An 18,912-nucleotide genomic window follows, 5' to 3' on the forward strand; every position below is an offset into this window, starting at 1 on the left:
AGGTAGAGGACTGTCTACTATGATAAAAACAGTACTTTTTGGTTGTTGTTAACTATTGTCATCATGCTATACATTACATCCTCAGGACTTATTTATCTTGTAACTAGAAGTTTACACGTTTTGACTGCCTTCACCCATTTCACCCATCCTCCCACCCTTGCCTCTGGCAATCACCAATCTATAAGTTCAGTTCAGTTTTGTTTTGTTTTGGGCTGTCTTTGTGTTTTTGTTTTTTAGATTCCACATATAAGTGAGATCATACAGTATTTGTCTTTCTCTGTCTGACCTCTTTCACTTAGCATAATGCTCTGAAGTTCCATTCATGTTGTTGTAAATGGCAAGATTGCCTTCTTTTACATGGCTGAATAGTATTCCTGTGTGTGTGTGTGCATTACCTTTTCAGTGTCCATCAATGGACACTCAGGTTGTTTCCATATCTTGGCTATTGTGAATAATGCTGCAATGAACATGGGGGTACAGATGTCAAGCTACTGGTTTCATTTCCTTTACCCAGAAGTGGAATTGCTGTATCATATGGTAATTCTGTTTTTAATTTTTTGAGGAACCTCCATACTGTTTTCCAAGTGGCTGCACCAATTTACATTCCCACCAACAGTGCACAAGGGTTTCTTTTTCTTCATATCCTTGCCCACAGTTATTTCTTGTCTTTTTGATAATAGCCATTCTCAGAGGTGTGAGGTGATATCTCATTGTGGTTTTGATTTGCATTTTCATGAGTAGTGATGGTTAGTGATGTTGTGCACATTTTCATGTACTTTTGGCCATCCATGTGTCCTCTTTGGAAAAAAAAGTCTATTCAGATCCTTGCCCACTTTTTAATCAAATTGTTTTTGTTGTTGTTATTGAGCTGTATTAGTTCTTTATATATGTTGAATATTTAACCCCTTATCAGATATATGATTTGCAAATATTTTCTGAAAATCTGGGGGTTGCCTTTTCATTTTGTCGATGGCTTCTTTTGCTGTGCATGAGCTTTTTAGTTTGATGTAGACCCACTTGTTGATTTCTGCTTTTGTTGCCTTTGCTTTTGGTGTCAAATCCAAAAAAATTCATTACCAAGACTGATATCTAGGAGCTTACCTCCTATATTTTCTTCTAGGAGTTTTATGGTTTCAGGCTTCACATTCAAGTCTTTAATCCATTTTGAGTTAATTTTTGTCTATGGTGTAAGATAGGGGTCCAGTTTCATTCTTTTGCATGTGGCTGTCCAGCTTTCCCAACACCATTTATTGAAGACACTATCCTTTCCCCATTGTATATTCTTGACTTTTGTCATAAATATATTGACCATATATGCATGGGTTTATTTCTGGGCTCTCTATTCTGTTCTATTGATCTATGTGTCTGTTTTTATGCCAATACCATAACGTTCTGATTACTATAGCTTTGTAATAAAGTTTGAAATCTGGAAGTGTGATGCCTCCAGCTTTGCTCTTCTTTCTCAAGATTGCTTTGTCTATTTGGGGTCAAAACATAGTATTTTTAAAAATGCAAAATACAGAGCTGAGATGGAAAGCAAGAAAAGGGACTCTTCAGATGCCTGGGAGACAAGGAGGGCTCATGCAGCAGTGAGTGGGGGCCCATGTGGTAAATCAAATTTCACCCATGCCCAAAGGGCTGCAGCATTGGTGCCTGCCTGGGGATAGCCAGTCGTAGTGGAAGTACTGCCTACATCAAGGGAGCCAGCAGACAGCTTCTTTTCTAAGGGAGCCCTGCAAGAAGCAACCATGAAACCGACCCTGAGGACATCTTCACAACCTGGTGTTGCATGGGAAGGGTCCCCCTGCAGAAGGCTGTCCCACTGAAGATGGCTCATAGGTCAAGATTTCCATGTAAAAGAGGAAGTCCAATGCAGTCGGTGTTAATAATGATCGCCAGCCCCCACTGAGCATTTTCCAGGGGCGAGGGACCCTTTGAGGGCTTTCAGGACATGAATCCTCACAACAAACCCATGAGGTAGGTACTGAGATCAACTCCCCCAGTTTACAGATGAGGAAAATGGGCACGAAGAGGTTGAGAAACTTGCTCATAGTTACATAGCTAGCAAATAGTGGAGGTGGGACTCAAATCCACATAGTTTGACTCCAGAGTCTGTGCTAAACTACAGACACAGGCATGGCTTAGACCACACCTGAGGAAGGGCAGGTGTTAGAGCAATCTGAAAGGGACTTAAAATCTGGGTTTTACACCATCTACAAAAATTAACTCAAAACGGATTACAGACCTAAACATAAGAACTCAGACTATAAAACTCTTTGAAGAAATCACAGGGGAAAACTTCATGACATTGGATTTGGCAATGATTTCTTGGATATGATACCAAAAGCTCAGGCAACAAAAGAAAAAAACAGACAAGTTGGACCTCATTAAAGTTAAGAGTTTTTGCACATCAAAGGACACTAACAACAGAGTAAAAAGGCAAGCTACAGAACTGGAGAAAATATTTGCGAATCATGGATCTGATAAGTGATTAATATCCAGAATATGTGAAGAGCTCCCCAAACTCAGCAGTGAACAAAGAAACAACCCAGTTCAAACATGGGCAAAGGACTTGAATGGACATCTCTCTAAAGATGATATATAAATGGATAATAAGCACTTGAAAAGATGCTCAATATCACTCATAATTAGGCAAATACAAATCAAAACCACGAGATACCACTAGGATGGATATTACAAAATAACAAACAAAAAACCCCAGAAAACATCAAGTGATGGCCAGCACGTACAGAAATTGGAACCCTGTGCACTGCTGGTGGGACTATAAAATGGCTCAGGCACTGTGGAAAACAGCATAGAATTACCATATGATCCAGGAATTTCAATTTGGGATGTATACCCAAAAGAAGTCAAAGCAGAGACTTGAACAGATATGCTGATGGTTGCACAACAATTGAATATACTCAATGCCATTTTTAACTGTACACTTAAATATGGTTAATGAGACTTCCCTGGTGGCGCAGTGGTTAAGAGTCCGCCTGCCAATGCCGGCGACATGGGTTCGAGCCCTGATCCGGGAAGATCCCACATGCCGCGGAGCAACTAAGCCTGTGCACCACAACTACTGAAGCCCGCGTGCCTAGAGCCCGTGCTCCGCGACAAAGAGTAGCCCCCGCTCGCCACAACTAGAGAAAGCCTGCGCAGCACAACAACGAAGACCCAATGCAGCCAAAAATAAATTTAAAAAAAAAAGGTTAAAATGGTAAATGTTATGTATATGTTACAACAGTTTAAAAAAAGGTCTTTAAAGGGATGAGAGAAGGAACAGGATCTGTGAAGCAAGGATAGACTTTTGTGGAAACACAGTAGGTTTGAAAGTAATAGAGATGCAAAAATAAAAAATATAGTTATTAAATTGGAAAAATAGTAATCTCGATGCACAGGCTAAAACACAGCTGGGGAAAATCGCTTGGAGCACAGGACAGAAAAAGAGATGAGAAATACGAGTGGGAATGAGGAGACACAGAGGACAAAGTAGGAAGCTCCAAGCTGGGTCTGGCAGGAGTCCCGAAGAGGAGACTGAAAAGGACGAGGAGATGATGGCTGAGCGTCTCCAGAACCGATGGAAGCCGAGTCCCTGAGGTGAACAAGCTCACTGCACTCCCAGGGAGAGAACGTCCAATGGTGCACGGAGGATCATGAGAAATGTCTATCCAGCTGGCAGTGAGCTGCTCTGGATGACTTTCTCTGTCTCTCTAGTGAGGGGCTTGCCTTTCCAGCTCTCCAGTTTGCGACTCGAGGGGACATTTGAAGTGGGAGGCAGATATGAAGCAATCTTTATCAGGAGATGATGCAGTCATTACAAAGAGAGGAAACTAGGCACCGGGAATTTGTATTATCTCATTCGATCAACTGCAGCAATCGTGAGGCAGCGTCATAAGAACCATTATAATTATAAGCATTACAATTATAAGCAGCGTCATAAGAACCATCTCACTCACACGTGAAAATGGAGGCTCAGAAAATGGAAGTAAATCACTCAAGGTCACATAGCTGGTAAGTGCAGAGGTGGGATTTGACTCGGGCCTAATCCAAAGCCACTGGACTCACTCATGAGAGCCAGAGTGAGCAGCTGGGGGCAGGGGGGCGGAGATCAGAGAAACCACCATCACCCCTGGCCTGTGTGCGTCAGAGCTGTCACAGAGAAATGACTGCTTGACGGGCAGCGCTCAGCCTTCAGGCCACTGGGAGAAAATGTTGGAACGGCCCCTCTTCCTGCTGTCACCACCTCCTTTTCCCTAGGCCACCTCTCAGGTAGACATGGCCTCTCCTCACTCATCCGAGGAGGCAGAAACAGGAGTCTGAACAGTTTTAATATCTCAAAAGGCCTAGTGAATAAGGCTGTTAAGTCTTCTTTGCACCTCAGACCTTTGGGTGTTGAATGCTGTTGCTCTCACACTGCCCGCAAGCTCTGACAGGCAGCAGGAACCTATGTCGTTCATAAAGATAGGAAAGGGGGGTGATTTGACAGTGACCTTCGTCTAGCAAAGGGCTTTTGAAACATCAGGCTGGGGAGCGGGTAATTAAAGAAGTCTTTGGTGGTAGAAGGCTTGGAACTATTTAGAGGCTATGTTTATAAATTCCATTGTTCTAAGTAATCATAAACTTCCACCCTCTTGCAAATCCAAAATACCTCAACCCCACGTCCTGCCCCATGGAACAGGCCTGTACAATTAAGTCTATGTACAACATACACACACAGACACACAAACACAGACACACACACATACACACACACACTGACACAATGGCAGCTGGAGACTGGGGGGCTGGGCAAAAGCTGAGGACTAAAGGATGTTGGGGGACAGATACTAGGGGCTGGGCCAAGTCATCAGCAAAGCCGAGAAGAGGCTCAAGGCCGAGGGTCCTCACAGAGGCGGCCAGGCTTTGGCCAGTTTCTAGGTTTGGCATTTAAATATCTAAAAAAACAGGTCTAGTCATGTTAACTGGAAAAAAGGTTACACAACTGTAAATACAGTGTGACCCCACTTAAAATATGTGCTGAGAAAAAAAGTCTGGAAAGATATACACCAAATGTCAACAGTGGTTATCTCTGTGTTGATATAAAGGGCTTTTATTTTCTTTATATTATTCTGTGTTTTCTAGATTTTCTACAATAAACATGTAGATAAGAGATTTTAAAATGTCTCTCAAAATGATACTCCCTCAAACCCATGCTGGCCTTCCAAGGAAGGCTCAGGGCGAGGGCATGTGCTGGGGGGACGGGCAGGGGTGTCCCCTAGCAGTCAGTCCCTGCGTGGGCACCAGCTACTGCCTAGCTGGGGTGAAGGGTCCTGACCCCGGGTCCTGTGGGCAATACTCTGGTGGCTCTGCCCACTCTTTCGGGTGGAAATGGAACTGGGGCAGGCAGGCGCCTGAGGTGACGCCGGGGCCAGTTTTACAGCTTCAGCATGCAAGGCGCCCTCCCCAGGGAACCAGAGGACAGCCAGGAGCCTTCCATCTGGGGGACTTGGCCATTTATGGGAACAGCTGGGGCAGGGCTCCAGAAGCCCAGAATGTCTGCTTCCCCTTTGCTGCCCAGAGCCCTCCTGGGTTGGTGTCCAGGCCTGGCAGGGGCTGCCTGCCACGGCAGGACAGGGGCCAGCTGCCCCAGCTGAAGGGGGGACTGGTATGGGAGCTGGGGGGTGCTGGGGCCAGAGCTCTGGGTGTTTTCCAGCCTCTTCTTGGAGGAGGATGAAGACCCCCGAGAAGTGACCCCTTGACTGTCAGGAGGCGAGAGGGCTTCCCCCGTCCCTGGCTTCCCTGTGAGGGACACGGACACAGATGGGGAGAGCAGGACCTTTAATTGAATTCAGAGAGAGAACGGGAGGGGGTTCCATGTTAGGTGGCCTGGTCCCCAGGGGGGGGAGGGGAGGGGGAGGAGGGGCGGGAGGGGGAGGGGGAGGGGAGGGGAGGCGGGGCGGGAGGGGAGGGGGAGGGGAGGGGAGGCGGGGCGGGAGGGGGAGGAGAGCTGGGGTGAGCCGTGAGAGCAGTGGCGGGTCCTCAGCCCACCCCCGGGCCCTTCCCGGTCCCTGGGTCTCCCGGTGGCGGTGGCGCATTCCCCGGCAGGCCCGCCCAGCCCTCATCTCAGGAGTGTCTGAGCTCCACCTCGGAGCCAAACTGGGGCTCGGGGTGGGGCTGGTGGAGGCTGCGGTGGCGGATGCTGAAGAGCCGCTGGGTGAGGCCCAGCGTGGCCACCAGCAGGGCGACGCCCAGGAAGAGCAGCACCCACTGGCCCACGCGGGCCTGCTCCTCCTCCAGGCTCAGGCCCAGGAAGTTGACGCGGCCGGAGCCCGGGAAGGAGTCTTCCAAGCGAGCTGGGCAGGGAGGAAGGAGAGCGGGGGCTGGGCCGGTCCCGGGGCGCGGGCTGGCTTCCCACCCGCCCCCGCTCGGAGGTCGGCCTCCCACCTGCCTGAACCTGGGGGGGCCTGGCCCTGAGCGAGCCCCGGGGCGGCCTGGGGCCGAGGGGGGTGGGTGGCGGTACCTGAGTTTGGCGTCCAGTTGTACTGAGGCCAGCCCAGCTTCTCCCCGTGCCGCCTGTTCTCGGTCACGAGCCAGTCCAGCAGCGGCTTGAAGTAGGTCATCATGGCAGCGGCCGACATGTTGGGCTGGCCCGTGATGAGCCGCATGGCTTCGGGCCACGGCCGACTGAAGCCCAGCTTCATGGCGTCCCTGGGGGAGCCCCGGGAAGGGAACCGAGTCAGAGGGACAGGCCGCGAGGCCCCCTGCCCGTCCGCCCCAGCCTCGTGCCCGCGCTCTCTGTACCCCACCTCCCAGCGCCAGCTTCCCTCGGCCTGACTGAGAGGCCCGGGCAGGACAGGTCGGGGGCGCGCTGGCGGAGGGGCTGCTCAGGCCCAGGGAAGTAGGTCAGAGGGTGGCAGCAGGCAGGGGGAGGCCAGAGGACTCACGCCAGGCGCTTCCCGGCCTCCTGGGACTGGTAGATGTCGCACTCGTGCAGGGGGCCCTTGTGGCCCGCCGCCTGACACAGCGCCTCGTGGAACTGGAACTGGATGACGAAGCTGACGAAATACCTGCGGGAGGGCAGGCGAGGCCTGAGGCCGGGGCGGAGGGGCGGTGTCACCGAGCCCCACCACCCCTGCCTCCGCCCCGCACCTCCCGCCCACGCCCACGCCCACGCCCACGAGGCTGCCCGCCCTTCTCAGGAGGGCCTGCTCTGAGCGGCTCTGGGCATCCCTCATGGGCGAGGAGGGCCAGGGGCAGAGCCCTTCACGGACAGACGTGGCGGCGAGGTCTCCGTCCCTGGGCTACGTGCATGGAGAGGCCGGGTGTTGCCCAAGGGGTCACGTCTCTGACGAGGCAGGGAGGCCAGCCCGCATGACCTCCTTTATCCCAAATTTGGCAGCAGGAATTCCCTGCAGAAGTCTGCCGGTCAAGGTGGGGGTCGCCTCTCCGAGCCTGGGGATATCCTGAACCAGCAGGGCAGTCCTCCCGCTTTGAAAGCTGGGCACAAGCCGTGTGTCACTGACTTTCCTGGCATTTCCTAAAGTGCTTCGCCAAGGCTGCTGGTCAGAATTTGGAGTGCATCCCCTTTGCCCACCCCCGCCTAGAGAATTATCTGTGCTAAGCCCGGAAGCTAACCATCACGTGGGCCTGGCTTCTGTGTGAAAGTGGGTGCCAGCTTGGAAGCTCAGAAATCCTTCGGGAAGGCGGGCGGAGGCCCCCCCTGCGGGTCATCCTGGAGCAGTGGCCAGGTCAGGCCTGCGCTGAGGTGCCCTTGAGCCTCCTTGGCTCCCTGCCCACCTGTGCTCTCTGGAGCATCTGAGCAGGCTTTCTCTTTCTTCCTGGACTCGGGGACAGAATTCACCCACCCCATGCTTATTTATTAGGTCTTGACTATGTGCTGACATCGTGCCAGGTGCTGGGGTGGAGGACTGGGCACAGTGGGCATAAGCCCTCCCTCACTGCCTTCCGGGGAGAACAGGAGGCAAGGGCTGGGGTGCCCTCTACGTCCTGCCTCACGGGTGGCCTGGGCTACTTGTAGCCCAGGGGCCCCCAGCCCTCTACCCTGAGGTGTCCCCAGATCCCTACCTCTGGGGAGGGCTCCAGATCCTCTAATTACCCTTCCTGGTCCTCAGCAAGTGCTCCCCTGCAGCACACAGAGGGAAAGGGGCTGCAGTGGGCGCATTCACGCTATGGCTGCGTGACTCACAACGCGGCTGTGTTCCTGTATTCCATTTAAGACAGTGGCTTAGGGACTTCCCTGGTGGCGCAGTGGTTAAGAATCCGCCTGCCAACGCAGGGGACACGGGTTCGAGCCCTGGTCTGGGAAGATCCCACATGCCGTGGAGCAACTAAGCCCGTGCGCCACAACTACTGAGCCCGCGAGCCACAACCACTGAAGCCCGTGCACCTAGAGGTCGTGCTCTGCAGCAAGAGAAGCCACCGCAATGAGAAGCCCGCGCACCGCAACTAGAGAAAGCCCGCGCGCAGCAACAAAAACCCAATCTAACCAAAAATAAATAAATAAATTTTTTAAAAAAAGAAAAGAAAAGAAAAAAAGACAGTAACTTAATAATGGTGGGTTATGGCCACCAGTTCCCAAGCATGCTATGTATTAGACAGTGTGATAAGAAGTTAGCTCTCGCGATGATCCTGTGAAATAGGATTCCACAGCTGAGGAAACTGATGCTTACAGAGACTGAGGAATTTACTCAAGGAAACAGAGTTGTGGAGATGAGATTTGAACCCAGTTCTGTCTGGGCCCAAGCCTATGACCCCTTGCCCCTAATAATACAGACTCCCAATCTAGCTGGGTCTCTAATCCTAGTTCTAGTGGATAGAAGGTATTCCAGGTACAACTTAAGTTATATCAGAGGAAATACGTTCAATATATAGTAAAGGAATCACAATCTTGTAAAAATAAAGAAACAGTGCTCAGGTCATGATCTGGCCGTGGGTCATGGTTAATGTTAACTAACCAAGGTCTTATAAGCGTTAGCCAGTTATAGTGAAGTTTCTGTTTTCAGCTGTCAGGAGGGTGCGGGCTCTCGTCACATCACAAGAGTGAAACAACGGTCAGCCTTGGCCACAGGTGAGTGGCCCAGACACAGTGGGCCATGCAGCCGGGTGCCCCGGTCACCCTGACGGTAGCTGCCGGGGGGGCAGCAAGGGCAGTCTGAACGCTGAGCAGAGGCGCTGCCCCTCATGGCGCCCTCCTCCCTTTCCTGTTACCTGATATATGGCACGCTTGAAGGAATGTGGAACTTGGCCCCTGGGTCAAAGTCGCCTTGAGACCTGGCCACTGGGGGACAGAGGCCCTGGTACTTCAGCCTGTTGAGGAGGAAGACACATTAGAGGGAGGGTTTGGGAAGAATCAAGCCAGGAGGGTTGGTGTTTTTGATTTGAAGTATGGCGCCTGCACTGGGCGCTCCAGACTCCTGCGTGCTGTGCCTCTGCGCGTCACGGCACTTACACACACACACCCCCCTAGACGCCACAGACGCAGACACACCACGTGCACACAGATGCAGGCGCCTCCGCCCCCCCATGGAGGCCCCCCCGCCCACAGCAGCATTCTAGAACCTGAGGCTCCACCACTCCTGGTTGTAGTTCTCCTTGGTGATGCTTCCGTCAAATACCCTCCAGCGCCACTGGTCCACAAGATAGCTGAAGGGAACAAAGGCGATCTTGTCGAGCGCCATCTTCATCAGAAAGTTGATGTCCTCCTCTGCCAAGGGAAGGGGGCCCTGGCATCAGATCCAGGCCTGCCTCCTAGCAGTGGGGCTGTGATGGGCGCGCGATGGGGGGAGCGGGCGGGGCGAGCTGTACCTCTCTGGGTCCTGCGACCTGCCTCTTGGGATGGTATGGGTTTCATCCTCCCACTCTCCCTGCTGGCTGCCCCTCTTGTTCCCCACTGTTCTGTCCCAGCTCTGCCTGTGGGCCATGAAGTCTCCTCTCTCCACCTCCCAGGCTTGCTGCCCCTTCTTGGCCCCTCTGCCCACTAGGATCTCCCCGTTCCTCTCTCACCATAGCTGCCGTCCCCACTACTCAGCAGGTTGATCTTGTGCAGGTGCTTGGGGGTAGACACTGAGAGGGCCAGCACATCCCCAATGGCCTCGTGAAAACCAGGGTTGGCACCCTCCCGGAAGGTCACAGGCAAGTCCTTGTACTGCATGAAATACTGTATGTGGCCCATTTCGTGGTGGGCCACCACCAAGTCCTCCATGTTCACAGTGGTGCACTGCTTGATCCTGGGAACACGGGGGTGGGGAGAGGGTGTGGAAGGGGGCAGTGAGGATCCCTGGGGCAAAGGGACCTGCTGTCCTTACTGTATGCAGAGCATACCCCCAGGACTGCTTTATGCAAGGAACACAGCATTATGGGAAGGAAAGCCAAAAGGGGAAATAGAGGGAATCTGGGGGTTAGAAGCCCCTAACGTCTGGTCCTCCAGGCCATTCCTCTGCCCCCAACTTCCCTGAACAACTAACTCCAGCCCACGCTGCCGTGTGGCTTTCTAACTGTACGAAGTACGTGCTCTAGAGGCATGGGGACCCTCAGTCATGGTCAGTGTAGGGCTTGGGTCATGTGAGTCATGTGGTTCCTCATTACACATTTTGTCTCTCCCAAGACTTAGGCTTCCTGAAGGAAACAACAGTGTCTGAGCTCTTCTGCATCCCTTGTGCCCAATGCCAGCAAGCATCTTCATCCCAGGATTTCTCAGGGCCAGGACTGGAGGGACATCTGCAGAGCAGTCCAAGCCAGAGGCTGCACCTCACTTTCCATCTTTTGTGAGCCAAAGAAATTCTCCCTTGGATCTAACCAGAGCTCCTCAGCTCAGTTGACCCCCTTTGTCTGTCATTCTAGGGGGAGGGGAAAGAGCTGCCCAGCACCCTGGTGACAATGAGGTTGGGATCTGTCCACCTTCTGCTATGCCTCCCCATACAGGGAAGATCCCCAAAGAGCCCTCACCCCCTTGATTCTGTCTGCGCCCAGCCCTACAGCTCTGGTCCTTGTGCCTTTGAAGGAAGGGCCCAAGGCCAGGTGAGCCAGTGAAACTGACTGCTTTGTTCCAGGATCTCTGTGCCCACTCTTCTCATAAGAGACACTTCATCAGCTGTGGCAGATCATGTCTGCCACTTCTCCCAAGAGGTGGAATCTTCTTTACCTTCTCTTGAAACTGGGTTGGCCTTGTGACTTGCTTTAGCCAATAAAATGTGGTAGAAGTGACCTGTCCCAATTTTGGACTTAGTCTTTAAGAGATCTGGCTGCTTCTACTTTTGCTCTGGGGATGCCAGCCTCCAGGTAAAAAATCTGACCGCCTAAGGCTGCCATACTGTGAGGAAGTCCAAGCTTTCCTGGAGAGAGATGCCCCACCAAACCCCAGCTGCTCCAGCCATGCCAGCCCAGGCACCCAGCACGTGAGTGAAGGAGCCAACGTGAACATCCCTGCCCCAGCACGTACCACACAGAGAAAAACGGAGGAACCGAGCAGACAGCCAGAAGCACAGCCCCAGATAGAAGGCCCCACTGAGCCATGCCAGCCCTCTCTAGCCCTGCGGAGGTCTCCACCATTGCAGAGCAGGACAAGCCATTTCCACCGTGCCTGAATTCTTGGCCCATAAAATCATGAGCATAATCAAATGGTTGTTTTACACCACTAGGTTTGGGCTGGTTTGTTATGCAGCAGTAGGTAACTGAAACACTGTCCTCCAATGAAGACAGCTTCTGAGCCCATCAGTGGTGAGACTGGATCTGTGCAAAGCCCCCACGTCCCCATGTGCCTCCGTGTCAAGGCACAGGCACCCAGGGAGAGGGCCAGCTGTACACAGGGGCCGCCTGAGAGGGAGGGAAGGCTGGCAGCTCACATGGGGCTACCCCCAGGACTGGGACCTTGAACGCTGGGCTGACAGAGCTGGTCAGCGCTCGAGGAGACCCTGCCACAAGCCAGTGGCCAGGCTGCGGCCAGGCCCAACTCTCTTAACCCTCCGTCCCATGTTCTGGCCAAGGAGACGGCAGCGGAGCCTCTACTTGGCTCGTCTCCTTGTCCTCTGGGCTCAGGACCAGGTCCCCCTGTCCTGTAGCCCGGACATACCTGAAATCCTTGCCGTTGAAGAAGTCCCAGGCGGAGGCGTGGCACACCACCTCCCGCCCGTCGGTCGGCTTCTCCAGCATAGACTTGTTCCAGAACTCGGGGGGCACGGGCAGCAGCCCCAGGGAGGTGAAGAAATTGTCCGCTTCCTTAAACATCCTTTGGGGTGTCCAGCCCTGCAAGCAGAGGGAGCTCTGCCGAAGCTGGGGATTGTGGGGATGGACCGTGTGCCGCAGTGGGAGGGCCCTGGGAGAGGGCCAAGCTGGAAGGGAGTCCTGAATCAGAGGGCCCTCTCCCACCTGGGCAGGGTCCCCCTCCCCTGTGCCCTGGAGGAGCAGGGGTGCAAGGAGGGGGCCAGTGCGGACCTGCTTTATCATGGCCTCTGTGGCATCCATCCTGGGGGCTGAAGGGAAGGGTACTACCAAGTCATAGATGTTGGACCAGCTCTGTGCCCACATGTTCCCTGGAGGCAGGTAGAGGAAGAGATGGCGGAGAGAGGAGAGACAGGTGTTAGATCTTAGGCTCAGCACCGTCACGCAGGGGGAGGGAACACTGATCATAACCTGACCAGCCACTGCTCTGTCCCCTCCATGTCGCCTGAGGTCAGTTTATGCGGTCAGCTGGCAAGAACCACCCTCCTTTTGGAGAGGTTGATGCCTCTGCATTTACGGCAAGACAAGAGTGGAGATAAGGAAGCTATTGAGAATGAGTGGACAGGTGCAGAAATACATTTGGAGAGGCTTTGACAGCCAAAGGGGACTAAGCTTGAGCTGACGTCAAGTGGAGCCTACAGTGCAAACCAGTGAGAGTCAGAGTGAGTGAGAAGCAAGAATGGGAGGGGGGAGCGAGCCTGGGCCTGGCTGCTCTGCTCGTCCTGGGGGCTCAGCTCTACGCCCCAGCTCCCAGGGCCAGCCGGGCACCTGTGTTCCCTCCCGGGGTCTGTGTTTCTCTGCCATGGAGCTGATATTCTCTGGTCTCACTACAGAGGGACCAAAAATGGCTGCTCTCTTGGGCTGCAAAGACCCTCTAGGCTGAGCAGAGCTAGACCCAAAGCTGGACGGGGGTCTCCCTCACGATTTGTAAATGGTCCATGGCCCCGCCTGGCCTCTCTGTTCACAGTAAGAAGCCCCCAGAAACATGTTCCTGACGGCCCGACAGAGACAGGAACCCAGTAGCCTCTACTTTGCCCCAGTCCCTACCATCCCTTATTGTCTTCCACTGCCTACTTCATGTGTTCAGGGCATTTGAGTTTACAACCCCTGGAGAACGAGGCTCCAAAAGTTGAGGGGGATCTACACTCTCACAGCTCCCTTTGCCTGAATGTCGTGTCTGCCCTTCTCTCCCCACGACTACTTTCTCCATCTGTCAGAACCTCTCATCTTTCAAGGCTCTGCTCATGTGCCACCTCCTGGGGAGGCCTTCTCAGCTCCCACTCACAGCCCCCTCCTCTCCCTCATGCTGCCTGGAGCTGTGACGGGTGATGTGGTCTCCCCATGACGGGCCTATGAACTCCACCCACTGCCCCATCCCTGGTGACCTGTGTAACGTGGATCTGTAGCAAACATGGCACCAAATGCAGGGAGGGGGCTCTTCTCCCCACCCCCAGCCCCGACCCCACTCCAGCCCTGGCAACATTCCCCCAGGCTCCAGTTGTTTCACTTCCCCAGCCTCAGGTGTCATCAGCAGACCCTTCCCAGTCTGCTGTCTGCCCTCTGGCCAGCCCTGGGCACCCCCTCCCTCATACTGTTGACCGTCTCACTTGCCCTCACCCAGCAGGTGGGCTGGGATGGGGCCCTCCAGGTTGATGAGCTTGGACCCATAGAAGCGATACAGGGCCCGGCGCACGTAGGCGTGCAGGTTCAGGTAGAGCGGCTGCAGCTCCTGGAAGAGCTGCTCCAGGTCGTACTCTAGGAATGGCATCTCGTACATAGATCTCCAGGAGTCCCCTCCGTCCTCGTAGCCTGCAGAGGGGACACAGCCAGGCTCTTTGAACACCTGACCATCCCCTGAGCACCCTGCCTCCTCCCCCCTCACCTCTTGGGTCTCAGAGGACCTTTCTGAGGGCCTCGTGGGGGGCTGGGACCCGACAGCCAGTGACACTGGCAGAGAGGACTCACCATTGAGCCTGGCAGCCTTGTTGGTGAGCTCCACATATTTGGGGAAATACGGGAGGATGGATCTCCCCACCTTGTCTCGCCAGCCCTTCCATGCCCACAGCAGTTCTTCATAGTTCCGGGATGTGGCCATCAGATTTGTCAGATCTGGGTGGGAGGGGTTGGATGGCTTTCAGCCTCCAGCTCTTGGCTCACTTCCCACCTCCTTCAGAGGTGGAATAAAACTGGAAAGGGACCGCACAGGCAGCAAGTCGAGGGAAATTGGAGACAGGCTGGTGCCCTTCCCATGGGGCTTACAGGGCGCCAGGCCCGGGGCTCAGCGCTTCACGTACACAATCTCAGGCAACTGCGGGGCTGCAACAGCCCTGTGAGGGATGCCCTTGACCCTCTTTCCACACAAGCGGTTTGGTGACACGGCTGCGTTCCCCAGCCAGCAAGTGGCTGAGCTGGGGCACAAACCAAGGGCCCAGACCCCAGAGCCGCTGCTCCCCACTCGTTCCCTGCCCACCTCCTCCCTGGGAGAAATGGCTTGGAGGTCAAAAGACCCGAGTTCTTGTTCAGTTTCCTCCTGACCTCGAAATCACCTTGGGTGAGTCACGGGAACCCTCCTTCCCTGTCTATGAAATGGGGACTATGCCGGCCCAGGGGCAGGAGGCCCCTGGGCAGGGACGGTGCCTCCTTCATCCCCACGTCCCCACAGGGCCCACGGCGTCTTTCCCACATTTTGACTGAACTGATTAAATAAAAGAACTGCTGTGAAGGCAAAGTACAGAGATCCATTCAAGCATCCTCAGGGAGCCAGAAATCTTGCGTTTGTGTCCTGTCAAAGCCATGACTATATGAGTGGCCTCCTGGCTTATGGATGACACGGAGCTCACGTCTACCTCACAGAGCTGGGATGAGGCTGGCGTGAGCTCACGTGTCGGCTCTGAAGGTGGCTCCCCTTCCTGCCCGGCCTGGCCTGAGACAGGGGCCTGCGGGCACCCACACCTCGGGGACTTGTGCTCTGTCCTGAAACATGCTATGTGCTATCTACTTTTCACAGAGAAAGTACATTCAAGTTAATTTAATTTGGGGAAAAAACGTATCTTGAGAATTTTGTCCTCTGCTGATGTGAGTGCTCTGTTTTTGGGGGTGCTTCTTATTCTTACTACTGGCAGCGACCTGACGGCCCAGCCCTGGATTAAGGGGCTGACCGATGGGGGGGTGAAGGCCATACTCCCTTTAACGCTCTTCTCCGTAAATGCACACAAATGCGCATCCCCTTCCCCCCACTTTGCGTGCCTACCCACATACACAACCCACAGGCCAAACCCTGTCCCAGGAAAACTGTTTCTCTCTCCTGTTTATTTTCCATTTCCCCTTCTATTTGTCATTGTTCTAACGTGGGAGTTGGGCGGAGGGCCAGGAAGAGACTGTTTCTGGGTGGAGATTCCTCAGGAAAAATGTTTATGCCTCTGGCTCCTCGACCCCGGGAAGCATGGATCAGAGAGTGGAGGGGGTGTATCTGTGCGCAGGTACTGGGGTGTCGGGGCTGAGCTCCTTCAAAGAGGAGAAGGTAAGAAGGACCAGCCCAGTCTCCTGCGAGAGAAAGAGGACACGCCAGAGCTGGCCCACTCCTTCCAGTGGGAAGTGGCGGCAGAGGGAGTGAAGTGAGAATGGCGCGGACGTGGCTTCTGCGGGCTGAGGCTTCAATTTCTGGGTGGAGGAGGGGGCCAGGGAAGGGCCAGGGAAGATGGGGAAGGTGGATAGGATCAAGGAAAGAGCGCAGAGGGGAGATGCCTAGAGTTACTCTCCCTACTGGGGAGTCCAAGCCCCTGAGAGACAAATTTGAGATACACCTGCTCTGAAGGGCGGAATGGAGGGAGGAACAGAGGGGACCCAGAGGGAGCGGACGGGCGGAGCCAAGGGCAGGGCAGGGGACCAGGGCAGCGATGAAGTAGGCGTCGGTTCTAAGCAGGGGCAGAGGAGCACCAGCGGTGGAAAACAGGGAAGTGAGTCTCCTGGGCGTGCGGACCCCATGACTCAGAAGTGAACTCCGCCCCTTCACGGCCAGCACCCCTAACCTCCCCAGGCCTCCCTCTCACTCCCCACGTGTGCTCACCAGGCTCGAGCCGTAGACAAGTGCCATTGCTATGGCACACAGAGGCCACGCTGTAAGTGGTCTCCATGTCCAGCAGGATCTGGTTGTACTGCAGGGGGAAGAAGAGGGGCAGCGAGCTTTAGCCCTGGGCTTCCTGCTCCGCCCCAGGCACCATCGTGGACCCGGGCTCTGCAGCTGGGGCGGGTGTTCCCAAAGCTCTGCCTTCTCAGTAAGTCTGTAGGTGTGTGTTGACGTGCCAGATGTCACGACGTGACAAATCGAGGAAGGGGAAGCAGCATGAAGGCCAGACACTGTCCCCTGAGCTAGGACCCTCTCCTGACCTCGGATCCTCCACCCCCTGCTCCCCCAAGGTACACACCTCCTCCAGCTCCTTGACAGGCAGTGCCGCCCGCTCTAGATCCTGAATCTTCTTTATCATCCGCTTCATGGTGGCGTTCTGGAAGTTGGTCACATCAAACTTCCTGGCCCAGGTGCCGTACTTGACAGTGTGGTTTGCCATCTGTACATTCTTCTCCAGCTGAAAGCACGGGGGAACCATATCATGAAGCCCAGGAGCTCTAGAAAGGCCTCCTAGGAGGAGGTGCATTGAGGGGAGCCAAAGGGACTGGGGGTGTCAGGGTGGGGGCAGTTTTACCAAGTTGCTGCCTTTGCCTATAAAGACCCTCTTCAACCCGGACTGTCTATAACATCCTGTGTGCAGTACCTGCCCCTCAACAGATGGTCATATCGAGCAAGACATCTGATGGCAGCGGCAGAGAAGGAAAACCCACCCCATGTCCTAAAAACTGTTAGGATAGATGCAGCCTGGTATTTGCTCTGTGGCCTCTCTGAGCCTCAGGGTCCCAGCTGTAAAATGGGAATAAGGTCACTGGTGTTGCAAGGCTGTTGAGGAATAAATGAGGCAACAGACGTCAAGTGCCAAGGAACAGTGGCCAGCACACGGTGGGTCTTCAGGAAATGTTAGTCCTCTGCAACTCACCTTGGTTATAATCAGCGCTCAGCCACACAGGCGGGGAGGGGGGTTGGAGGGGACGCAGAGCCCTCTCTATGGTGGCAAACAGGAGCTTTCAATCTTTTTAAAAACTGACTTTAGCATCACTTATTTCTGTACAAATTATTCCGTTACCAACAACAGATTGATTGTTAACGATGAGACAACTTGTTTAGGCACTGGGTGTGTGCCTGAAATTGGACACTTTTCAATATGCCATTGGGATTTTTCACAAATTCTGACAGCCTGTTCCCACTGAGGTGACGTCGGGGGCGGAAGGGCGGCCTGCAGTGCCTTGGGTTTCAGAGGATGGGCCCCCGGGGGAGGAGCATACGGTGCTGAGTCTGTGAGCGAGCTCCGGGGGGGGGGGGGGGGAGGGGGCGTGGAGGGGCCCCTACCAGTATCTTGCTGCCCTCCTTGGTGATGTTGGTACTGTAGTCCCAGTTGGCCTCGGCATACTCGTTCCACACCACCCGGGATCTCCGGTCACATTCCTCCACAAACTTGCTGGCCTCAGCCTCGTCGGACACCAGGTCTGTGGGACAGAGCAGAGAAACACAGACAGGCCTCCCCTTGCCCTTCCACTGCTGCCCCGGCCTCCCCGCCCCGGCCCCTAGCTGGTCCCACTTGGGCTCTGGGGTTTCGGGCTGCTGGTTGTTGGGTGGCGGGTAGTCGTCTGGCTGATGGTTGTTGCCCGGCTGGTTGTTCCCTGGTTGACTGACACCTGGCCGGTGGTCCCCTGGCTGGTGGTGCCCTGGCCAGGGGCCAGCAGCGGGTGCCCACAGCAGAGAAGGAGGAGGAGGAGGAGGCGGGACAGTCCTGGAGCAGCCCAACCTTGGCCCATGGCAGCAGGAGAGCAGAGTCCTGCAGCCCCTGCCCCCTGGCCAATAAGAGCGGAGCCTGCAGTGTGACCTCATAGAGCAGTGTGCCTGCCAGCCAGCCCCCTGGCCGGGGCCTCAGATCTGGGCATACCCTCCCCAGGATGTTGGGAAAGATGTGCCCACCCCACCCCAGGGCCCTGCCAACCAGCTCAGGGGGCTGCCTGGCCCTCCAGGCAGGGCGCCAGGGCCCGGCTGGGAGAAGCTGATCGGGAACCATGAACCGGGGGCCTGGTCCCGAGCCTGGAACTGAGAACCTGCTGTAGCGCCCCGCCCCAGGCTCCCTCGGGCTTTACCAATGCCCTCTGGGTAATTGTCGGGCATCGGTGGGCGCCACTGATATTCCGGCCAGCCCAGGACCTCGCCATTCTGCTGGTTCTGCTCTTGTAGCCACTGTGTGACCGGCTGGAAGTAGTTGAGCAGCGGCTGAGCGTCCAGGGAATCTGAGCCGACCATGTCCTTCAGCACCTCCTGCCAGGGCCGTGAGGAGCCTGCCTGCAGCATTGCCCTGTCAGGCAGAGCGGGCACGGTTGGCACGGGGCTCTCGGGCCAGGGGCCACTACCGCTGCCCTAGCCCACCTGCCCCATCTCCGGCCACTTCTGCCCCCACTGGATGGCAAGAACGGCAGCATTAAGACTCAGGGCCTAGGAGCTCTGTGAAGGGGGGGACATATGTTTTGCCCCATGCCAGCCAAGAGGCCCACTCAATAAACATTCGATGAGAGAAAGAAAGGGAGGGGGAGGGGAGAAAGGCT

The 18,912-nt window shown here is 54.8% G+C and overlaps 1 protein-coding gene across 6 annotated transcripts in view; it reads right to left on the reverse strand.

Annotated features, from left to right (window-relative positions):
* Positions 1-5,808: 5,808 nt before the first annotated feature.
* The window catches only part of LOC132355984 (angiotensin-converting enzyme), a 38,955-nt gene continuing 25,851 nt past the window's right edge, over positions 5,809-18,912 (reverse strand). For 5 of the 6 annotated variants that reach the window (XM_059908601.1, XM_059908599.1, XM_059908602.1 and 2 more), the window contains 14 exons: positions 18,454-18,665; positions 17,678-17,814; positions 16,647-16,805; positions 16,289-16,376; positions 14,188-14,331; positions 13,840-14,031; positions 12,436-12,533; positions 12,074-12,246; positions 10,009-10,232; positions 9,565-9,709; positions 9,214-9,312; positions 6,930-7,052; positions 6,506-6,693; positions 5,809-6,338 (listed from right to left, as the gene is read on the reverse strand). In XM_059908601.1, the coding sequence (XP_059764584.1) occupies positions 6,109-6,338; positions 6,506-6,693; positions 6,930-7,052; positions 9,214-9,312; positions 9,565-9,709; positions 10,009-10,232; positions 12,074-12,246; positions 12,436-12,533; positions 13,840-14,031; positions 14,188-14,331; positions 16,289-16,376; positions 16,647-16,805; positions 17,678-17,814; positions 18,454-18,665 (2,212 nt within the window). In that variant the 3' untranslated portion in view covers positions 5,809-6,108. The other variant, XM_059908604.1, reaches the window with a different exon arrangement.

This window comes from Balaenoptera ricei, chromosome 20, assembly GCF_028023285.1.
Source record: "Balaenoptera ricei isolate mBalRic1 chromosome 20, mBalRic1.hap2, whole genome shotgun sequence".
In the NCBI taxonomy this organism is placed as follows: Eukaryota; Metazoa; Chordata; class Mammalia; order Artiodactyla; family Balaenopteridae; genus Balaenoptera; species Balaenoptera ricei.